The sequence below is a fragment of the Poecilia formosa genome, unplaced genomic scaffold, assembly GCF_000485575.1.
Source record: "Poecilia formosa unplaced genomic scaffold, Poecilia_formosa-5.1.2 Scaffold79, whole genome shotgun sequence".
In the NCBI taxonomy this organism is placed as follows: Eukaryota; Metazoa; Chordata; class Actinopteri; order Cyprinodontiformes; family Poeciliidae; genus Poecilia; species Poecilia formosa.
The window spans coordinates 495,894-520,583 of NW_006800018.1; the positions used below are offsets into that span (position 1 = coordinate 495,894).

Genomic DNA, 24,690 nt, shown 5'->3' on the forward strand with positions numbered 1-24,690 from the left:
GTAGACATTTTATCAACCATAGGTACATTTAGAAAGCAAGATTGGTGCATAAAGTAAGAAACAAGCAGTTGTAATTTGTTAGCATGCTCACAAATGAACTGTTTATTCAGGTGATAATCCAGATGTTTTCATATTTTGAATTCACTGCTGCTGTTGGGTGACAAAGGCAGAAAAACGCAGTTTCCCAGAACGCAATCCGAGTTATAAATAACTGCACTGAGCTTCTGTAGTGGGAATGGGCTGGCATGAGATTCTTATGGTATGACATAAAGCAGGATAGCAGCAATTATTCCCATTAAAAACAAATAGCACATTAATTATTACATTAAAAATAAGACTGTCCTCTAAATTTAATAAACATTCTGGAACCTTAGTAAATATGTTGTTGCGATGGAGACAGACTTGTTCAATAAATTAGAATATTATTGAAAAGTCTATTTATTTTAGGAGCTTTATCACTCAGTGAAACACATTATATAGATTAATTTTGACAGCCCTCATTTTTGTTTGTAATAATGGTTTTTCGCTTACAGCTAATAAAAACATGAGTTTGAAATTTTAATATTGCATCAGACCAAAAAAAAAACAATTTTTGATAGAAATGTGGACCTAATAAAAAGTATGTTTAATGCCTGCTGGAATGATATTATTTTCAAAAGGTACTTTTAATCTGACAAATCAGTCTCATCAGAATGTTGAATCTAATTTACTGAATATGACTCACTTCATTTCCACTATCTGTGTTATTTATGACCATAATTCACAAACAAAATAATTTGTTTTGGAAGCAAGGGAAAACTGCAGCTGCCTCCTTTCAGAGAGCTGACTGGCAGTGTGCAGCATCAGGAGTTTAGCTGTGGCACTTTCGCTTTCATTTCTCTAAAATTACCTTTTAACTGTGAGAACAATAGGAAGTGATATGCTTTTGCCCATCCCCCCTGCATAGAAACATTTACAGGAAAAGAATATAACGGTACGAGTTGGATAAAAAAATAAAACACAGAACGTAATTTAGATCTGGCCTGTTCTTTCAGAAATGTGTGTTATCTGTTCAAGTGAACTGCAGCAAGAAATCACTGAGGGGAGGACAGGAAGGGCATGTGCTTGCAAATATTTTTCTAAAAATTTATCTTCCACCCTGTTTCTGCTCGCCATGATGAAGGGCGCTGTGCGCGCGGGAGGACAGCTACGTTTGAGGGAATGCTCCGTAGATACCAAACACATAAAACGAGTCATATGTATCTTTATTTCTCATTTTAAGCCATGCATGTGTTCATAGGCCACCACCTGCTCGCCACCATCCCCCCCGACTCATTATTGTGATGAGTGAGGAGAGGAGTTCAGGGAGAGGGTGCTGGCAGGAATTTGATTGGGTGGTTACTCTGGCCCACACAAGTAAAACGAAGCAGCTGCTGTTGTACAGTAAAGCCCCACTTTGTGGAAGTCGGTGCAGCCGAAACTTTGTTGCCTCAAGTGTCGACAGATTGAAAGGTCTGCGACGACAAAGTAACTCAAATTTAAGAGTTTAAGGGATCATTAAAGGGATAGTAATGGGTTTTTAAAATGAGTTTCTGCTGAAGTGTTAGAATCTTACTCACAGCCGATGGCTCTCTTTGTTTTATATAACTATAGATTAGTTGAGGCTAAAGCTAAAGGCTAGTCAAAGAGTGACCAAGAACATGAGAGACCACCAGTCAGTTTGCATCAGTATGCAGCATTTAAGAAAGTACATGGTTCAGATGATTTTGAATGCAACAGAATATTAACTAACACAAGATAATCCCACAAAAACACATTTCCTTCACCTTTATCTGATTTTTTAAGAATTAAACTTTAAAAAGTGCATCAAAATACATGCTGTTATTTGGTGTCTTAACAGACTGGACAGTGTGAGAGTTCTGTCTTTATCAGTCCGCCACCTCAGTGCATTCATTTCAATTCATTAATTAGCTTGAAATTAATCGCTTTTAGTCTTAATATGCAAAAGTTCGTGCCAGAACCTTTGTATTCGTGCGTTTCTGGTACACCCTGTTAATCTGACACACGAGCGACATCCGCAAACAACAGCGACACACAGCGAAGTAGCGATGTGTAAGTTGTGCTAAAACCAGTGATCCCACCAGCGAAGCTGTTCAAGCCTAAAATAAAATAGCATCTCGATGCTAAACGTGTCGTAGCAGCACAGACGTCTCCAACGCTAATGTCTGCATCCATGTTTCTAAATAAGGTTTTCTTTTCTTTTTTTTCAAAAGAATTTGTCAATGAATGAGCAGATTCCAGGAAAACCTGATTGCTGAGTAATTATAGTAGCACTTTGCACAAATCTGATAGTTGAATAACCTAAAAACCAGATTAATAAGTTGTAAAATCTTTGTGTTATAATTTGGCAGCAAAAAGGGTTTTTGAATTGAAAATGTTGCTTCTTTTGTTGATATATAGGTTTTTATTAAAAATGTGATTAATTGAGTAAATTACAGACTCTATAATTAACTCAATTAAAATTTTTAACTGAGTCCCACCACTAATTAAAAAAAAATTAAAAAGAAGTTGAATATTTATATGTCAACATTCTGCTGATTAACGATTATCAAGGAAACACCTCCCAATCGGAGCGGTGCATCTCTGGCCTTAAAACAAAACGTTCTAACAATGTTCCACCGAGTTCATACCGCTGACCAATCACACTCACGATGGCAGACCAAACCAATCAAGGGTCAATAAGCATTGCAGCCATTTTGTCCTGAAATCCCTCCGCGACGGCTCACAGTCAGCCTCCCACCCTCCATGCGTCGCCCAGCCGCCCGGCAGAAGAAATCAAACCTGAATTAAATGTCATAATGGGGAAGTGTACAACTGGGTCCTGCAGTTACCGAGATGGATGAGTGGACAGAGTGAAGGGAGTGGATGATGCATGATTGCAGGAGGGTAATGGGACAAGGGGCAGGCCCAGAAATAGCCTCTCCCAGCTGTACTCAAGCTGCTCGAACACACGCCAAGTTTCCTCTTCCCTCCTTGCCGATCATTGTTGTGCTTAGATTTGCTTCCTGGTAGTTAGGAGAGTTTTAGGCCAAGTGCGATGATGTCATGCTTCATTTTTATCTATTTCTGTTTTTTGTTGTCATTTGTTTTTCTGCATGGTTTCTCCCTGCACCTCGCTGCTGATTTTGATTTCTTCTCATTCTCTGGCTTGAGCCCATGTTCTCTGGTGCATTGTTGAGTTGCTAGAGATACGATAAACATGACACACTACGCATTCACCCACTTGCACTTTGCGTTTCGCTCATGCAGGCGGCCTACGCACACCTACTAACACACATCCGCATATTTAAGTAGCTGCAAAAAAGGGCTGTGGGAGTTCTCCTTTTGGACTTAAACTTAGAAACAAAACTTCGCCCTCTTGCCTTCTGCGGCTTCACCAGCCAAATACATGCACACACTGTTTGCAGCATAACACTCCGTTGTTGGAATGTCACAAAAAACACTTAATTAAACAGTGAGGTTGTGTGAAAGAAAACAGAGTGAAAGGAAAGCTAGAAATGTCAGCAAGCGCAGAGACGAGGGTTTTTCCCAAACGCCTCATGTCTCGATGCTGATTTCATCCCTTCTACAATGACGTCATGGGTGGGATTGTAAACGGACTGAAACTGGAGCTTTTACTTCCCCACATTTGTCTGGGCCTCTCTGGTGAATCACGGCTCAACTTTGATCTGAAACAGTTGCTGTGTTGCTGCGTCGTTCTATTGTTCATCTGATATACGCTAACATCTTGTTTAGAGATGTTACTATTGACTGTCTGCTGACCTGGCGGACGAGCCTGATGCTGCGCTCAGCACGGCGACAACTGCTGGGATTTCTTTAGTTCTTGATATTTGTAAAGGTCTGCTGATCAGAGCAATGTTTTTGAAATAATAATTGGCAGAATATTGATACCGCATATTAACTCTTTGCATAGCAACAAGCAGGTTAAATGACCAGAAATGGACTACTTCTATATTTTGCCTTTTCAATGACGCCATCTTGTAGTACTTTTTTTTTTCCACGCTACAAAGTCTCAAAGGCAAGAAATATGATTTTTTTTTTTTTAATGATGCAGCTATTTCCCATAAGTGTGAAGTAAATCAATAAATTATGAGTTGGCTTTTACTATAACAGTGACTTCCAAGAAAGATAATTGAATCTTTAATTGCAATAATTTGCACGGCAATTAATTGTCTCCTAAAATGATATGATTGTGACAGCCTTAAGCAGAGGCAGCTGTAATCCCCCTGGGAAATTATTCAGCTCCGACCTGAAGACGACGTAACAGAACGTTTCTGAAAAGATCTGGAACGGCGAAGCTAGAAACAGACATTAACTTAAACCTGAAGTTCGAACATCTTTTGATGCTTTCGTCCTGTTTCCCATTAAGACGTTCAGAAAGGCTCGTTTACGATTAGCTGCTGTGCTGAAGGAGGAAGAAAAGATGTGGGGAAGTGGTCGTTTAGTTAGGAATACGGCTTTATTTACCGGGTTTTTACTATGTTTGCTTTGCAGAAGGAGTTGGAACCCGGGTCACAGAGTGACGTTGTATTCGGCTTAACCATGTCAGAAAGCCTGTGGGATTCGCTAGCATTTGTAATCAGTGAGCCGGCTGTTAGCAACACAAACCCATAACAAGATATTCCTCAACATTTTGGACAAACCAAAGCTAGGCCGATATATTTACCCATAAAGACAACACAATCCTCTCCGGGTAAAAGTAAGAGCTACACGTAAACGGATAATTACTAAATGTGTGTTTCATACGCCCTGCAGCCGTATCGTACTGAGGAACTTCTTGCTTCTCGTGTTGGAATTAAATCATCAGGTTTAATTCCAGTTTGGTGTTGTGACTCACTAAATTATACGTCGACTCTTGTTCTGAGTTCCAAGTCAGAAATATTTTACTCGCGTAGCATTCAGAAATAGTTCAGGCAAAAAGCAAAAATACTTATATACTTGCAGTAGAGATGCTTCAGAGATCTGTGGCTGATTTCTGATCCCTATTTCTGTCAAACTTTGACCTGCTGGTGTCTATTTAACTCATTTCTGTTTGTTCTGGGAAACTAATTAACAGCATTTATTCTATCCCTCCTGCCACAAGAGGTCACTGATTATTTATACAAGGAGCAGAGGTGACGTTCCACTGTGTGTGTGGGGGGAGGAGACACTGTTAGATTGTGTTTAATTCATTTAAACCGATGACATGATTTGAAGTTTCTAAATGTTAGCATGTTGTATTAGCAGTAAGCGCAGTGGGCATCTTCTACTGTCACTAATTTCAGGTTCTGTGTGTATCTCCAAGGGAATCTACATTCCTACCTTAACTCTGAGTTTCCCAGAAGGCTGACAGAACTCCCTCCATGTTTCACACCATAAAAGAAAGCAGCTCTGCTCTAAGATGCTCAGCCTTTCTGGGATCTCCTCCGGGCTAACTAATCTTTTGCAAATTCAATGGAATCTCCAAAAACTGGGACAAATTGATGACTTGACATCATGTGGAAGACATCTCTCCTGAACAAGTCAGGTTCAAAATGACCAAAACTACAAAGGTATGAAAAGGCAAAGGGAGGAGAGGCCGTCAAAGTCTGGCTGTCTGTTGTAGCAGCTGACAAGCGTCGGTAGGAAGAACAGCTTCATTTAAGTGAGTTTACATAACTGAATGAGCAGTTTGCTGCGCTGCATGGCTTGCTGTGGAGATGTTTTAATTCCTATATGCTTAGACCAAACATTTAGAAGGTTCTGCACAGCGATAACTGAGCGACAGATGAGCTGCATGAAGCTTCAGCAGACAACCAGAAGCTTATCTGGATTACAGGAAGTTGCTTTTGCTTTTGTGCTTTCCTCTGTCTGTCATGAAATATGCAGGATCTGGAAATATTAGTTTGTTTATAAGACAAAAGGGTCTTGAAAGGGAAAAAATCAAGACCTGGAGAGGAGAGACTGCTGCTACTAGTGATGCTAGCTTCCCTAATGGTGCTACTCACTAATAAAGTTATCTTAAACAATTTTAAAAATATATATGTCTTTGGTTTTGTTGTTGGAGTCTTGCACCTCTGTGGTTTTCTGAAGTTTGTTGTGCATGTACGAAGCAAAGCGTAGAACAGGAGGCTGGTTTTTACCAGGCTGGTGCACCTCTTGACCAGACGTCATTATTATCCGTCCTGGTGGATAAAAGTCCCCCAAAGTGGAGCTTTGATCATTTCTTCACCATTTATGGAGGAAAACATTGGACATAAAGCAAATCCATCTGTGCTTTGAAGACCTATTTCACTAGACTACATGACAGCAAATGTTCGCGATGAGCATGTTGATTTTCATACAAGGTCACACGGATTGTGCGAACCTCTGGCTGGGATGCGATGTAATCCACAACTGTTTCTGGTTAGCTTGGTGAAAATGGAAGATTAACAATAAGGTCTCACATTTTTTTTTTATTTTTTTTTTTTTTTTATTTTTTTTCCGGTGTGATATATTTATTGTTTTCAACAAATTAACAAAACTGCAGGACAGTTAACATACATTGACAAACGAATTGTCGAACAGTCAGCTATAACCAGTTTAGTGTGGGATGATGCTGGCAGCACTGGGATCTTCTATATCGTCTTAATCCGTTGATGAATCCAAGTAAGTTCCCTGCTGCAGACAAGATCCAGATTACATTTTGAAGTGACTGCTTACATTTTACAGACATCCCATATGGCAACAATGTGACGCGATGAATATATTCAGCTTTGACATTTGCAATAAAAGTGTTTCAGCTCGGTTTGTAGCAGGGATAATATCATCGGAAAGCTGCTGATGTGTTGACAGTAATTACGGGGGTATTCTACGTGTGGCGGTGTGAGCAGTCCTAATAAATCAAACAAAGCTCATTCTGTGCTAGATTTTCATCTCGGAAACCGTCTGCCAGCTGCCTGAGAAGTGCTGGAACTTTTGCACTTTGTTATCAAGATGGAGAACGTGAGAGGCTTTGGTCCTGTGGGGAAAGCTGGAGCCAGAGATGTGTGCTCTCCGGGGCCCTGACACATTTTTTTTCTCCCCCTCATGACAGCAGTAGGACGAGCAAACTCCGAGCGGGACTCGATGCGCGCACACCTATCACAGCGAAACGCCTCACTCTTGCAGACAAAAGCGAGGCGAAAGCTGATGCAAACGTTTCAGGAAGTGGAAAAAAAACCGGACAGAGGTTATTGTGAGATCCAGAGAGTTTCATGTCCTCTTTGTGTGTCTCATCAACAGCAAGAGGCCTCTGCTTCAGCATTTAAGCACCTTTGCTGTCTAGGGAGATGTAATGTCAGTCTTTGAAAGCCTTTGGGTTGCGTAGATGTGTAACTCAAAATTACTGTTCCAAGCAGAGCGACTTCCTCTCTCAGCATTTAGTGTTGGGAAAACCGAAGAAAAAGCAATAAGCAAGATTACTCAGGGCTATGCATCTTCTAAGTGTATTCTGCTTAGCTAAAGATGACCCAATTCATATTCTTCTGCATCTAAGGCGGCATGGTGAGAGGCCGCCCAGTGTGAGAAAATTACTTAAAAATAAGTCCCATATATATATTTTTTTTATACTTCATGGAAATGATCCTGTACGCATATGCTGGTTCTTTCTTCTATTCTGGTTCTGATATCTTTATGCATTTTGTTTTTACCTACAATAATGGAGGCTACCAAAGGGATTGTTAAACAAGAAAATATCTAGTTTTACCATTTTCTGCAGTAATTCCTGCATGGTGGACCAGTTATTAGCACTGGTGCCTTGCAGCAAGTAGGTCCTGGGTTCAAATCCTAGCCTGGGGTCTTTCTGCGTGGAGTTTGCGCGTTCTCCCTGTGCTTTTGTCAGTTCTTTCCTGGTACTCTGGCTGCACCCCATTGTCCAAAAACATCCCAGGTTAATTGGTTTGTGTAAACTGCCCTTGTATATGAGAGTACAAGCACAGTCCTGTCTCAAGGGTGTACCTCTCGAACAATCACCATTGAGAATAGATGCATCCTGCTCAACCCCGCAAGGACAAGCGGGTACAGACAACAGATCGAACTCCATTAATTTTCCTAAAATCTAACATCCACATTTTCCTTTAGCACTTTGAAACCTAGAACTCTTACCATGTTTAACAGGTTGATGTTAAAGAAAAGGCCAGATTTAAAGAGCTTCTTCCTGTAGTAATTTAAAGGGTGAACATGAAAGTCCCCAATTTCTACTTGTAGTGACAGAGAGATATGTCAAAGTGTGCAAGTCTGCTTGTTTCATAAAGCTCTAAAAGAACGCTAGAACACAAACAGAAAAAAGTATTGTGGCAGTCGGTAAGTATTCTGGATTTATTTTAACCCGCTTGTGTTTGCTTCTGGATATAGAAGCTGCGCTTAACTGAAACTCTACACTTAAATAAAACAGCAGCGAGGAACACTGCAGTTATATCCAGATATTTACTTGCCTGGAGGTGCCGTATCCACCCGTATTACACAGAAATACAGCGGGAAGATCATGAGAATGTCAAACTGTTTAGGAAGGAGACGGGTTCTCTGTCCCAGGTATAAATATGTTTTAGTGCAATATTATCAACCCCAAAACAAATGCAAAATACCTTATGAAGATGCTGGTTGATGCTGATAAGAGAGTCATTATGAGTCCTGCATTGACATGGGGCGACGGGAAGATATTGCTTCAAAAGACTACGTAAAACATCAGATTACATTTTGCAAATGTATTTAGGAACAAAGTTTTGAAGTGTTTGACCATAATGACCAAGCAAACCTAAGAATAGTATAAAGTACAAGGACGGTGTCATCACGTATGCTCAAATCAAGCTTGAGCATACGAGTCTTGCAAATATCCAACTACCTTAAGCAAAACAGCAAATTAGTTTCAAAGTCAATGTTTAGGAGTGGTTGTGCAAAAGTCCTAATCTCAATCCCATGGAAAATTTGTGAAGAGTTGAAAAGATGTGTGTGTCAGGAAGGTAACCTACAAACCTACCTGGAGGAATGGGCCAATATTCCAGCAAACTGTGGTGAAAAGCTTATGGGGTCCAAAACATTTTACCCAAATTCTACCAGAAGCTAAGGACATATATGTTTTGTTTCATTCTCTCTCAACACTCAGGCCTTTAGAAACAGAAATAAGCTACAACAGGAAAAGTTCAGTCTGATTTAACCTCAGACAGTTCTTATACAGTCTGTGTCTATTTTTGCTAACGCGACGGAAAACAGATCTCCATTTTCTGCTTATACATTATCACTGCGGCACTGCCACAGGAAGTTAGAAAAGTTTGAAAACTTCCTCAAGTCATCACATAGTGACTCATGGATGCATTTAGTCATGCATATTGATTTCTCCAAGGTAACCGTTTGCCAGATAATTACTGTACACAGTGTATTCCTTGGTGTTGCTGAGGATGTTGTGTTTAAATTGGCTATTAATTTCCTGTGTGATAAATGTTTCTTTGGTAAGGAGTCCTAAGCTGCCGGTGAGCCGGCGTATTGAAAACCAAATCTACTCTCACTGTGTGTGAGAAAGCAATGGAAGAGACTCTCCACAGATCCTACAGGAAGGATTATTTTAAGAAATATAACGTTCTTCTTGTCATCTAGAACAAAACGAGGAAATAAACTCAAATACGCCTTGTGTCGTTTCCAATTTTGAACACAGAATTTCTTCTCAGTTCTTGTGATGCTTAAACTGACCAGCAGTCTGTCCACATCCATTATTCAACATTTCTGTAGCACATCACAGATTAAATCTGACAAATGCATTTTCTCTCTATTGGTTTCAGGCTGTCCTGAGTGCATGTAAATTGGTAAACGACAGACGCAGACTTGTACAGCAAACTTGTTAAATATCATCTCATCAGGTGGTCTTTTTTACAGATTTTACTCAGAGTAGGAATCCAAACCTTTCTCTCGGGTTGCACAGATATACGTCAAGCCGACACACACACACAAAAAAGAATCTGTAGACGTCCTCCATTCTTCCAAAGGACAGGCAAATGTTGCCAAGAGCAAGATGGATACATAAAAAGGAGAGTGTTGTAGAAATCGTGCAAGCCAGTATAAAAGACTTGGTGTTGCATCACCTGTTTCCATGGCTTGGGCCCTTTACCATGGCAACAGAATGCCAGTTGGGTCGTCGATGTGGGCGTAGAAAGAAGCCTGGAGGAAGAACAAATGTGTGTTTAGTCTATTAACGCTGCAAGGCAAGGACAGGCTCAGGATTACAGCACAGTAAGTGTTACATCATCGAAGAGGAATCCTTCTCCCCCCCGTGGCTCGCTAACTAAGCAGTGTTCACTCTTTCAGCTGTTTCTCAGTTGATTGTGCAAATGGAGAGAGTGAAGAATAGCTCCATTTAACGTAGAGGACCATTCATTGCATCCAGGACTTCTAATTACAAATGTAGATCTTAGTTTAGCCACAAGCAAATCCCTCAAATCTGCTCGCCAAGTGTCCACTCAGAGGACTGTAATTGTCGCCCATTGATCACGTTTGTCCTCTTCTGCCTCTTTTATCACAGGAACAACTGAACGAGTCTGTCTGATACAAGGTACTGTCGAAGCCCTCAATAGCGTCCACAACTTCATTGCAGAGAAAGTCCGCGAGATGCCCCAGAGTGCCCAGAAACCAGAACCTGTCAGCATATTGCAACCACAGACGACGGTTAACCCTGACCGTGTTAAACAGGTAAGAGTCTGTTGAGTTGGCAGCTAGATCCTTGAAAAGGAACAAACGGTTGCGAACCTAAGCTGGTCTCTCCGATGCAGTAGTTGTTTATAGTTTAGTTGAGGAACACAAAGGAAAGTTTTTAAAGCAGCTGTAGCTTTTCCAAGGGTTTCAATGCCTAATATTTCTAACAATAGGAGCGTTAAGGTGTGAAGCAGCTCCTGAACACTTTGGTTGTTACCTATCCTACTTGTTCTGTGGTCTGTGACCTACAGTGTGGTAGGGTCAGGAAAATGTGAGTGTATGGGGTTATTTTTACCTGCAGTCTTCCATAGCTAGACAGAACCATGTGGCAGTGTGGCAGCTGCAGCCTAAACCCCAGGGATTAGCAAACTGCTGAGTAGAGTGAGGGCTGGTGTAGTACTCTGACTCAGTTAGAGATACTCCTCTTATCCATTTACCATTAATGCTGTGCAATCTTGCTCATATTTCCTGCTTTTGCTACCACAATCTTTCTATGTCTCTGCAGGCCAAATTGATTGTACCCAATAGCACCGCAGGGCTGATCATTGGTAAGGGTGGTGCCACAGTGAAGGCGGTGATGGAGCAGTCGGGAGCTTGGGTGCAGCTCTCTCAGAAGCCGGAGGGCATCAACTTGCAGGAGCGGGTGGTGACCATCAGCGGAGAGCCAGAACAGAACCGTAAGGCTGTGGAAATCATTGTGCAGAAAATCCAGGAGGACCCTCAGAGCAGCAGTTGCCTGAATATCAGCTACTCCAACGTCTCGGGCCCAGTGGCCAACTCCAACCCCACCGGCTCCCCTTACGCCAACACAGCCGAGGTGCTGCCCAACGCAGCCGCAGCAGCTGCCACTGCCTCCAGCCTTCTGGGTCAGGCCGGATTGACAGGAATGGGTGCCTTCCCTGCCACCATGTCCAGTTTCTCTGGCAACGATCTGCTGGCCATCACCTCAGCCCTGAATACACTGGCCAGCTACGGCTACAACACTAACACCCTGGGCCTGGGTCTCAACCCCGCAGCTGCCTCTGGAGTCCTCGCTGCAGTGGCAGCTAGTGCCAACCCAGCTGCTGCCGCTGCAGCTAACCTACTGGCCTCCTACGCTAATGATGCCTCCAGCAGTGCCGGCCACCCCGCTACAGGCCTCGGTGGGTTCTCCCTGGGCTCGCTAGCAGCTGCTACTGGAGCTTCCAACGGTTACCTAAATGCTTCATCCCCATTGATGGCTTCCTCCCTGTTGGCAACAGAAAAGTTGGCAGACGGAGCCAAGGACGTGGTTGAAATTGCTGTGCCCGAGAATCTGGTGGGCGCCATTTTGGGGAAAGGAGGGAAAACACTGGTAGAGTACCAGGAGCTGACAGGAGCCCGCATCCAGATCTCCAAAAAAGGAGAGTTCATTCCAGGTACTCGGAACCGTAAAGTTACAATAACAGGGTCGCCGGCCGCTACACAAGCAGCGCAGTATCTGATCAGCCAGCGGATCACGTACGAGCAGGGCGTGCGCGCTACCAACCCACAGAAGGTGGGCTAAAACGAAAGCGAAGACAAAAGAAGGAAAGGATGAAGACAGAGAATAGAAAGGAATTAAGAGAGTCAAGAAGAATAGAAAAAAGAAATGTCCAAATATATGTTCAATATTTCAGTATCAAACGAGAGAATTACAAAGGAGGAGGTGGGGGAGACAACCAAGATAAGTGTGTGTGATTTGTGAGTGTGTTTTTAGGACAGAAGTCCTGATGTTTTTTAAAAGTTTGTGTCAAGTCCTTTTGACAATGGTGATCAGAGTAAGCTGAACTGGTCCACTGCCAAGTTGCAGATTCAGGAGTGAGGCTGCGGAGTCTCACCCTCCTCTAAAACCTCATTACTGTTTTCATTTTGTTCTTTTTTTTTTTTTTTTTTTTTTGTTTTTTTTTTTTTTTGTTGGATTTAAGTCGGTTTGAGACCTCGGCTCCCGGTGAGCTGAGCGTATCAGATGAAGATCCGGCCAGCTAATAGAGCTGTTTTACAAACCTTGCTCTTTGTGTTCAATGCAGAAGGCATTGTTACCAAGGGAGAGGTTTTATGACAAGCACCTGAGCTCATCTCAGCTATTTAGGGCAGCAATCCAAGTATAATTTCTTTACAAGCAAACAAAAGCGCATCTATGTTGACGTGTGTCGAATTCTAGCTCATTTCATGACTGAAATGACAAAAAATTTGGGTATTTTATATTTTCATCCTTTAACTTATTGACATAGTCTCATTCAAACACAAGTAGATTATTTAAACCTGCGAACGCAGGTTGATCTGAATGTAAAAACAATTTTAGCCTGTTGCTATTTTTTTTTTTTTTTTTCCTTTCCAGGGATCAAACGTTGTGTTGCAGTGAAAGAAATGTATAACTCAAACCCAGTCTGAACTGTGCGCTTGCCGTCTGCAGGTATAGTTCAGGGGTTGAAGAATCAATGCGAGAGGACAGAGGAGACACACAGGAATGTATAATCTATATTTTAACACAGACACACATAGAGAACGCTCCCACAAACGCACAAACACTAGAACATCATTTCATATTCAGCCACTGCTACAAACACAAAGAAATATGTTGTTGACGAACCCTTTCTTGGTGCTATAGGCTTAGATTTGTACCTCCTGTACCGTGGAATTCAAACGTTTCCACAACTTGAGTTTTTACTTGATTCGAAGTAGCCGTCGTGTTGTCCAGCCATTGGTAGCCCACTGGATCTGACCCGGCTTCTTACCTAATGACAATTGATTGAATTCAGAATATTTTGTGAGTCAAAGCAGTCCGGCTGTTCTAATATGAGTCCATTGTTTTATAACACAAGCCGAACATCCTGCAGTAGATAACACCTGACATACTTATTTGCCTTAGCCAGACATTCGTGACACCCAAGAATTATCTACAGGCTCAGACTTCCTGGAAGCAGTGGCAGTTCGCGAAGAGAACAAAAGCACTACAAAAGCATTTTTTTTATAAGAAGAGCTGTAAGAACCTACATCTGTGAACAAAGAAGCTATTGCCTTTTCTGTAAGGGTACCAAATAGTCCCAACGTGGAGCAGAAAGCGAAGTTTTGGAGTCACTGTTCTGTGAGAAATGCTTCCTAATTGACATGACGACAAAAGAGAAATTTCTGCAGCTCACTTAAGCAGAATATTATTGTTCCCAACGTACGTTAATGCTCGAGTGGAGCATATAATGAAACGTGACGTGTTTTTTGGATTGTTGTCTTTTATTGCCACTTTGCTTGTCTTGACAGTGGCAGGCCAAATGTCTGAAGCACTCCAAGATTACTTTGCATCTGACCCCCTCTGTGCTGCTATCCATAGCGTTCATCCCGAGTCTGCTGGCTCTCTAAAGACTGCACTGTGAGGCATTTAGACCGCAATGTAAAGTGTGTCTGTCCTGCTAGGGGTGTGAATACATCTTTATATGCACATTTATGTCACAAGATCAAAACCAATCTGCAGAGCCGGCCCAACGCTCCAAACATGGCCATCTTGTCTCTATTAGGTTAGCATATCAAGGACATGTCAATTTTTTAAAAAGACGTTAGCATATAGCCTCCATCCCAAGTTTCTTTGACAAACCTTTATCCAAGGGCATAGCATAAGTAAACTACGTAGAGCTCCAAGGCCAGCAGGGGGCCCCAGAGAGCACTTGACTTCTCAAAGCGTCAAATATGCATCAGTGTTTAGAAAGCATATGTCTATCTTTAACGTCGCTCAGAAGATTTAGCAATTTCTAAAAGAGTTTTAAATTCTTTTAAAAATTTAAATTAAATGTTGTCTTTAAAAAAATGTATTTATTTTTATTTTTAAGATCTGGCAAATGTAGTAACTGAAGTCATGTGGAGAGAAATGGTCTTTGATTCCAGCAGTAGTCCTGGAACGCAATTATTCAAATTAATTGGAAGTTTTCTAATTAATGTTGATTAATCTATTTTTTTTAATCAGCGATACTTGGCAAGTTTGTCAATCCTAATTGATTTTGGCTCATGACTAAATCAGTGAGTAGATTTCTACATGTTTTAAGTGATCAGGTCAGATATAGATTTGCTTTCTTTGGCTCTGAAGTCTAGGTGTAGGCTGTACACAACCATGTTCTTGTTTCAGCTGCCTTTGTGGGGGAAAAAACCAAAATATTTCCGCCCAACAAACCAAGCCAAGTCCTTCATCACTGTTCACCAAGCTCACACAACATGTCCTGTTCATTGACTTTAGACTTAAGGTGCATTACTGCCTCCTACTGGGCTGGAGGGTGTGGAACAGTTTTACCAATGTGCCAAAAACTTAAGAGAACTGCAATTAATGCATTGTCGTTTTTTTTTACCCACAATTTTGTCTATGTTTAATTAATCAGAATTAATACGATTAAGTTCTAGTTAATGGTCTTAATGCTAGTTTTTTTTTGTTCATTTTTTTTCTTTGTCCTGCTTTTGTCTACGCTGGTGCCTAACAGACAAATAATGTGAATAAAGCAAATAATTTGAAGGTCGAGTGAAACACACTCTGTGATTAAGAAGTAACTGTTGTCTTATTACTAAAGAATGAACAAGAAAACAATCAAGCTTGGGCAGTTTAAATAGGCGTTACTGGTGCCTTGGTGGAGGGGCTTAACTGGAATCGGGCCCCAAATGAAATTCTGCTTGGGGCCCCGTACGGTCTTGGGCCGGCTCTGCCTTACTGTACCAACAGAGAGGATTTCTCCACACATGTATTTATTACACCTGCGTCTTTTGACTTTTTTTCCCCCTTTACTAAATTTACCCATCTAATACCGACCCAAACTGAACCTCCCCGGTCGTCGTACGTCCGCCTCCCTGTTGCTCTAAGGGACATTTCCGATACAGTCGCCATCAACCCAAGCTCTGTGATCAGCTTCCTTAATGCAAAGCTGTGAGGGTTGGTGCTGAGTTGTGTGAAAGAAATTCAGACGTTCCCAGTTTTCAGGAGAATCTGATGAATGGACGTTTTTGTTTTTGACGAATCGTGTGTGGAAGAAAAAAAAAGAGAGAGAGAGAAGTAAGCAGATTTCAAACTACTTTCAAGCAACTCTTTGAGTGTCAACATTCTGCGTGGCAATACAAGCGGTGGGCCTTTCTTCCCAGCTCACGTCTCTTCCTTTCACTCTGTGCTTGGAAGGCCTCACAGTCATCCATAACTACAATCTGGCCACCTGTGAAATCATTGCATAAGCGAACCTTTTACTGCCCGAGATTTTAGCATATAATAAGATAAAAGCACAAAACAAGGGGGTGTTTTATCAATGCAACTGGACTGTTGGACTCCAGAGAGCTTCTCCTTCAGAGCTCCCTGATCCATACATTGTGCCAAAATCCGTTTCCTCTCCCTCCCATTAACGTTCCTCTTCCTCCCGATGTTTTCGTTCCCCTGCACGCCCTCCCGTCTGCGTTCTGAGGCTCCTCCTGCGTCCCCAAGCCGCCTCCGTCTGTCCGTCCTTCCCTCCTTACACTGTGCTCTCCCCCTCTTTCTCCTTCCTCTTGTCTTGTCGTCTCATGGGCGATGTGTTGGACGCGCCGTGGGTGGGAGTTATGCACTACGGGGTTGTAGGGGTATGAAAATGTTTTCCCAGGCCGCAGAGTTCACAAGGCTAAAAATGCACAGAAAAACACCTGCCTCCAAAACTGTGACACCCACCGAGACCAACCAGCAAACGTTAGCTCAAAAGTGTCAATTTTTTTTTTTCCTCAGCGGGAAGAACGAAGAAAGATTTTGTGGGTGAGGGGGGAATAGGTTTGGCCTTTTAAAAGGAAGGAAAAAAATTTTAGTTTGTTTTTATTTTTATTTTATTTTATTTTTTTCAAAACTAAAAGGCAAATCTTGGCAGAACGAATATCAATCCGATGGCCGAGCTCGAGCTCTAAACAAAAATATTTCGGACAGAATGCATAAGACACGCGAGAGAGAGAGAGCAACGTGGGAACTTGTTTGTGACCTCAAGCCGAAACAGTGACATCCTTTATGCATATCCTGTTATCTGAAAAATGACTAGAGCTCATTTCTGTGGAATACAATATGTCACGTCATATGATCTATATGTACTTTATTGTAGCTATTCTAGTTTGTAGTCCAAATGCAGTCCAGCGTTGTCAATACAATGTGAAAACTATGTTATATTTGTGTGGATGATGAGAGTGCCAACTAAGCCTGACTAAGATTAGCTTCGCAGTTTGTTTGTGCATTATGATGCCTCATCATCGAGCGGCGGTGTCCATATTTCTGTCACTGATGATTTAGTTTGACAGTAAGAAAAATGTTAAGAATATTGGAAGCAATATAGTAGCATGTTGTCCTGTTTTGTGTTTTATGTCTGTTGTATGAACCTTTGAAATTACTAAGATTTTGAATGAATAGGTTTACATGTACTTCTTTTTGTAAGTTATGAAAATGCTGCTATTTGATAAGTAAACTATACAAAAATATTTTAGTGGAAAAGATGTCTGGTCTGTTGATTAGAGACGCGCGCTCCGACGGGGTGGAGCGTTAAGCCGAGGTGTATAGAGCGCTATACAGTATTGGTAAGATAGTAAAAGTAATAAATAATAGACTCCATAGTATGACCTGTGCCAAACTAGACCTCCGCAGCTTCTGAATTTGTAGATGTGCGATCAAATGTTAGATATCAATAACTTGTTTAGAAGTGCTGATCAAGTGCCAATCAAACACTTATCTTTTAAGTTAAGAAAAGATAATCAAACGCATCACTTAAGAAAACAAAGGACAAAGAACTTTTTTGTGCATTGTTTTATCCCATAGGTACATAGAGTAAGAGTTAAAGGTTGTGATTTTTATGGATCCATGTTGTTTTACACTCCATGCATCCCTCGTGTGTTCGTTTGACCTGTGGCTTAAGTACCGCTGTTTTTTCTCACAAATGTCTCTATAGGCCAGCATGGACTAAGCATAACATGTTATAAGCATCCATAACATAGCCATTAACAATCAAACGATGTGTTTGTGGAGTTCGGTGTTATCTTTTTTGCACGTCTTCTATTGCATGGTATCAAAGTAAAAATTATGGAGGAAAAAAAAAAGAAAAAATGGGGGGGTAAAAAAAAAAAAGTCTAAAAATTTTGCGAGGAGTCTCGCAACATTCAGAGACATAAACGCTGCATGCAGTCAAATGTATATCTCTTTGAGTTGAACTCACCTCATGTTAAAACTGTTGGATCCTTATGTTGTGAGTTGGGAGGGAGCTCATTATCGTCATGTTGGCCCAAAAAGAAAAAAAAAAAAAAAAAAGACACAAACATGAACACGCATCTGAGATCGGATTTCTCATGGGTCGAACTCATCTCTCTAACGTCATCTGAGAAGATTTTGTTTTTATAATGTTTTTTTTTCTTCTTTCTTTCTTTCTTAGATCCAGAGGAGGATTACAAATGTGAAACAAGCAAACGTGAAAATGTTACTCAGTGCATTGGCTCTTTGTGTTTTCAGGATCTCAGCTGGAACCTCATGAATATGCCACTTTCTTTCTTTTTTATTTTTTATTTTTGTCACAGCTTGAAAGCCCAGATCTAATCTAATGAATGTACTCATTTTTTCTTGTATTCTTTTGATTAATTTTTGTAAAAAAAAAAAGAGAAAAAAAAGCATTTTTTTGGGGGGGGGGTTCTGTTGAATGTCTAACTGTCTTTAATGTAAATTCACGGCAGGAATGTCAACTACATGTAAAGTTAAATGCGTTTAAACGGCTCCAGTCAGGTAAAGGCCTCAGACGGCCGCAGTCATGAACCAGATATGCGAACACAACTTCCGATTCGCTGTCAACATTTTCCTGTTTGTTTGGTGTTGCATAAATGCACTTTATCGATGGGTGGGCGGGAAATGAGGCAAACCGTGTTGGCTTTCCACAACCATGTTGCTGTCATCCTTTGTTCTGATTTATTTCTTCTCCTTTTTTTTACCGTGTTGGGTCTCGAGAATGACGGGAAGGGCTGGAATCTCGGACAAAATAGAAAAGTAGCACCTGTTTCCTCTCTCTAAGGCTTCTCTGCCACATTCCCGGAGGACTGATCTCTACACTCGTGTCCACTTTGGTTTTAAATCTCAAATTAGGATTGTTTTTTTTTTGTGTGTGTGTGTGTTGTTTTGTTTTTTTTTTCTTTTCTTGTTTTGCCAGAAGATTTGAAGTGAAGGGTAAAACATCAGATCTGAGAGACGTCCTTGGCACCAGCAACATGAAGAGCGACTCTGCCGCGCCAAACGGAGGAAAACCACAAAGGGAAAAAACTATGATTGGTTCAGGCCTGCTTGTATCAACGATTTATCCGTTTCATCGTTCCGTGTTTCGCATCCGAGCGCCAGACTAATTGGCAGCGTCATTCCAAAGGTGATTTTTTTTTTATTTATTTTTTTTTTTTTTGTCGGTTTTGATTTTCACTCCAAATGTGTTCTGGACATTCATCCCCCTTCACAAGAAGGCTAGGACTGATTTTGAAACGCTACAAAACTGGCTACGGCTGCTCACTCCTCTCTTTGAACCAATTCTACCTGAGTCTCTCTTTCTCTCTGTCGATACCACGACTTGTTTCATTACGCCGAGAACCTGCAACTGTGTCCACCCTTTAAAACGGGTTAAGGCTTTTCTGGGAAAAAGGAAAAAAAAAAAAAAAGGATTCTTTTCCAACCAGACATGAGGCCATTTCTGTGTTTGACCCTCAGAACCTCCCATGGACTTTGTTGACCTTCTACATCCTCAGAACTCATGTGTGTGTTGGAGATTGAACTCTCAAGCTCTGGAAGACTGTTCTGTTCTGTTTCGTTTTGTTTGTTTTCCTTTGACTGAACGCTTGCTTTATGTGTCAATGTAAGGGAAGCACATTTGTACTTTGCAAAAGTTCTCATGTCTTTAGGTTTTGGGATTTGCTTTGGCGTTTAACCTCCGTTCGCTCCATCTCAGACAAAAATGGACTGACAGCATAAGATCAAATATTTCTGGCTTGAGCAGAGAGTGATGTTTTGTTCATTGGGTATATTTCTCTTCGATACTTACAAGCGAGAACGGTTCCGTCTTTTCTGTCGTGACGAACGAGGAGAATCTGTGAGAATCTGTGAAAGTCCGCAGCGTAAGGCTACCTAAAGGGCTTTCTCTGAGAGCATTTATACGAGTCTCTTGAACGTGGTTTGGAAAGAAAACGCCTTCTTGTGCCATTTTAAGGGAAAACAAAAAACGAGAAAGCTTTTTGTCAATAAGAGTGCCAAATAATCCCACACTGAGCCAAAAGGCAGCCAGCCGTCGTAACTGTTGGATCTGCGGGACGATCCCGTCCCGGTTCCGCTCCCCTATAAAAAGGAAAAAAAAAAAACAAATAAAAAAAACATCACCCTATTTGTGCAATGTTGGAGCTCACGTACCATTATTGTTATGCTGCCAGTCTGTTTTCTGCTTTGGTCAGAAACATCTCAGAAGCAGGATATTTTCTACAAAAAAAAAGAAAAAAAAAGACAACAGCTACTACGGTGAGGGAAAGAGAGGATTAATTACTCGTCATTGTTTCTGTTTGTTTCTTTGAGCATCACTCATAATAGATTTAACGGTAATGACTATTTAATGTAACTGTAGTACTGTGTTTGTAAAAGAAATTCAGTGAGTTGTGTTCTATGACTCGTGGACTACCAGTGAAGTCAGCATTTCAGTGTTAATAATTGAATTGTTTTTTAAAGATTATTTTTGCGACGGCAACAAAAGAGTCATTATAAATGTTCATTTTAACATCACTTGTCTTCTGCTTCCTTCTTTCTCCACCTCGGCCTCAGGTTGGTCGGGCCTGCGCAGCAGCAACCGACACGTTTCTGCTCTGACGCTTCCGCCATGACGCGAAATAAAAGGAGAGGGCAAAAATCTAAATTTATTTTATACCTGGTTTTTATACAGTGCCTTGGGAAAAAAAGGGATTCACATGCATTTCACAATTTTTGCACCGTCACAACTTTGCCCGTCACGACGGCAAATTTTGCCGCACGATAAACTGTCCCAGAATTTATCACGATAAACGATAATGTTGTTTCTAGACCTTTTTCGAGTAACATAATGGCGGTAATTGCAAATAAACATCTAACACTGGAACGTTTTAGATATCCAAAATAAATAAACCAAAAAAATCCGAAACGACAAATAAAGTGAACTATAGCGTCTCTGTTAACAAAAGTGTCCTTCAAAATAAGACGAATGCACCAGTCCGAAGGCTTTGTCATCCGGTTTTTGGAGGAAAGAGGAAAATGATAAATTATGCAAATGGAAATTCTGAAGCTTGTTGTAATTTATCATGCGATTAATTTGTCGCAGAGAAAACTAATATTTTAACAGTTTGTTAATTGGTAGGTTTATCAACACATTCTGCCCCAATCGGGCCTTTGATCCTGTAGTCTCTAGAGGGCCACATGAATAGCTATGGCGGACCAGAATTGGCCCGCGGGCCTTGGGTTTGACACCTGTCACTTAAAACTTCGAGAGTTCCTCAAATTACACTCGTCCTTTTTCCAGCACATAATTTCAATTAAGATTAAGATAACATTTGGGAAGCCTGATTTAAAAAAAAAAAGAAAAAAAAAAGAAATCTCGAAATGTTAGTCAAACTAAAACGCTCCTCCGTAAACACGGAGTCTTTCTGAGGAGCACAGGCCCGAGGTTTCCTGGCAGAGTCTGCCCCTCTGACCGCCGCCCGTCCCCTCCAGGTAAACACACTGTGGAAGACAATGAGACAACAAGACGCCGTTTTCCTCTCCTGCTGGTCTGATACAGTCATGGCTAAAAGTAAGCATGGCTACCCGGACCACCCTGACTGCTGTGTACGCGGCCATACACAACAAACTGCCCCATGTTCTTCTAATTGGACCCATATAAACCCCGCCTGTAATCTGAGCTGTCTTCACTCTTTTATTAGCTGGACCAGCACCAGCCAGGGCTTTGCTTCCCACCTACATCATGAGGCTGAGTTGCCCATAAGGTTGGCACAATTTTAATAGTTTTTCTATTCTTACCTCTGGAGAGGGAACGGGGGGGGATGCACCACGAGAACTGCAGCTGTGGAGATCCTGTGATTGAGGCGTCTAATCACCTCCTGAGTGCTGATTAGACGCTGAGGCTCGCCCAGTTTCTCAACTCATCAGACAGAACTTCAGCTTGCTCTGGAAAAGCTTTTAGTAGAGTGAGCATTTTGTACATTCATTTCAGCTTGGAGGCAAATACTTTTTTTTTTTTTTTAAAGAGTTTAATGTTCCAGTTAGAGATTAAAAGATTACATAACCCAAAAACATCGATGCCATCCTCTCAGACACTGCGAGAACGGGAAGAACTCCAAGAACTACATCTGCAGAGCATAAATCTCTGAGGAAAGCCCTCAAACTTTCAAACTCAATGAAAGTGATGGGCCTATTTACATGTTGATGTAAAAAAAAAAAAAAGCCTTTTATAACTGGGTTACCCACTTATAAACATGTTCTACAAACTAATAAACCTTTATTGTCTTAATCAAGGTGAAACTTTCCCCAGTGCAACAGTTTGGGTATAATTGCAATTGCAAGTCAATGCTGGCACAATAAATCTTAGCCTGACTAGATTTAGTAGCAATAAAATTAACATTAATGGGATGATCAGTGGAGACCAACAATGCTGGCAGACATTCAGTTGGTTGGCATGAGCTTTTCTTTCACTATAGCAGGTTTTCCTGTAGGTTAGCTTAGCTTTAGTTAGCTTACTTTTGTTTGTAGCCAAAGCTAGATGCAAGGCGAACACATCCACGCAAACACACACCTTAAAATGGAGGAACGTGTGTTTTGCATTTACTTTTTGATTTCAAAACTGGTTTTTATCAACAAAACAAAACAAATAAGTGCATACATAACCAAGAACAAAATCATTAACTTGCCACTACTTCTCTGTTTGAACACTAATTTAATCCTGTCCCTTTTCTCAGTTTAATGAAATATATCCCTTACCAACTCAATAATTATCAGACATTTGTAATTAAAAACATGTTGTGGTGTTCATATGCCAGTTCAGTTTACTTACAAATAAGTTAGACTGCATAAAACAAATGATTACAAGTTATCTCTCAAAAGAGGACAGGAAAATTTACTGACCCATAATAATAATAACTGTAAATAACAAACAAACACGATTTTTTAAAAACTAATGCTACAATAACAATAATAATCTACTAATGATGGTAAAAGTAACACAGAAAGAAGGAAGGAAGAAAGACGTTATAATACCTATTTGTGTTAATCCCCCTTCTTCCCTACAGAGTGAGTAATATAGTTTCGTATTTATTTTTAAACTGGTTGATGCTTGAACGTCGACACAACCTTAACCTTTCACATTTAAAGGTGCTTAATCCTCCACAAGTCAAATTCAGATCAAAGCAGGGCATAAAACAGACGAGTAAAACAAAGCGTTAATGTCACATCAGTTTGTTCATTTCAAAAACGGCATCTTCTCCTATGTTGTTGTGTCTCTCCAATCAGTCTAGAGGACAGTTTATAGACACCAAGGCAAAGGATAAAACAGACTCGATAAAATCCTGGTGAAACGTCGCCGTTATGGTTCAGTCAATATTAAACCGGTAAAGTTGCCTTACATAGAAAAGGCACCGATGGGCCTTTTTGCACAATGTGTTGAAGTTGGTTTCAAAGTTTAGATGACCTGAATGACTGGAAGTAAAACCAACACACTCACCCCGACATGAATTATTCAGCGTCTCGTCCGATACGAGCATCACTGTGTGTGTGCGTGTGTGTGTGTGTGTGTGTGTGTGTGTACACAAGACAACTGCCTGCTGCGACGCTACATCTGGATCGATTTGTAAGGAGCGGACACGAAGGGGCGCCAGGAGGGCGGCCTCGTAATCAGTACAGGCAGTTACTGGAGCAACTGACAGTCAGTCCAAACAGAGACAGAAGGTCGCCAGGCAAAGATGGACTGTGTTAGGTCTGTGTGATCGCCCCACATGACGGAAATGTCACAGTGGCTGGAAACTGGAACCAGTCCTGAGTGCGTGACTCAGAGTCGGTGACAGACGTGACCCGGTCATCAAACAGTACATTCAGGTTCGACTTTTTATTCAAACTGGTTAGACGTTTTCCACCTGAACGTGTCTAACCATCTGTAGCAACCTTCACAAACTGCAATCAGTCTTTTTACGCTAATGACGGAGTAATGCCTTCTTCCCCTCAGAGTGGCTCTTCAGCCCGTGTTGGAAATCTTTTCACGGTGGATAATAGCGCTGTCCTAGTAGCTTCAGCTACCTAAACAAAGGTCTGTTGCTTTTTTCATCTCCAGGATACTATGGGACTTGAACGTGGGCCTAAATATTTAAGCAGATAAACCTGATGTCTTCGGGCGTTTCAAGTTTTTACCCCTGAACCAGCCAGACTTATGAAATTCTCCTGCATCTTTGTGGTTGAGTTGTTGCCCTAAAATACATATATACATATATATGTTGTGTCTTCATTCAACTCAGACGAGATCAGATACTTAGAAATACTCTATGTAAACTGGGTTATAATAGATTTGGGTTTTTCCATTGTAGCTTAGTAAAAAAATGAAAACAAAGGGCATCATATCTATAATTCGAACATGTTTTAGTCCGTTTTACAAACGGACAACATAGTTCTAGTTGGTTCTAGTTGTTCCCGTTAAATGTAAAAATGCGTTCTCAGCCTCAGTTTTCATTATCTGGCTAGTTTCAGTTTACTACAATGACCTCGATGTAAGCTCCTGAATTTGAGGAAAGTCCAGGAGAAAACGTGATCTTGCTTATTATTCTGGCATTTACCAAATGGAAATTAGGTTGGTGACAGCGACTGACAACTCTAAGTCATCTTTTGTCCCAAACAGCATGTAAATCTAAGCTTACGCTTTAATCACACAACCTGCATTTATGTGTACATGTAGAGTTTTAACAGTTAAATCCTCTCACCATTAGAAATGTGTCTGTCCGATGCACTGGCATTTAAACGGCCTGATTTGC

General features: G+C 41.1%; 1 protein-coding gene across 2 annotated transcripts in view; it reads left to right on the forward strand.

Annotated features, from left to right (window-relative positions):
• The window catches only part of nova1 (NOVA alternative splicing regulator 1), a 32,662-nt gene extending 12,519 nt beyond the window's left edge, over nt 1-20,143 (forward strand). For both annotated transcript variants that reach the window (XM_007556436.2, XM_007556437.2), the window contains exons 3-4: nt 10,526-10,692; nt 11,201-20,143. In XM_007556436.2, the coding sequence (XP_007556498.1) occupies nt 10,526-10,692; nt 11,201-12,220 (1,187 nt within the window). In that variant the 3' untranslated portion in view covers nt 12,221-20,143. The remainder of the gene's footprint in view (nt 1-10,525; nt 10,693-11,200) is intronic.
• The last annotated feature ends 4,547 nt before the right edge of the window (nt 20,144-24,690 follow it).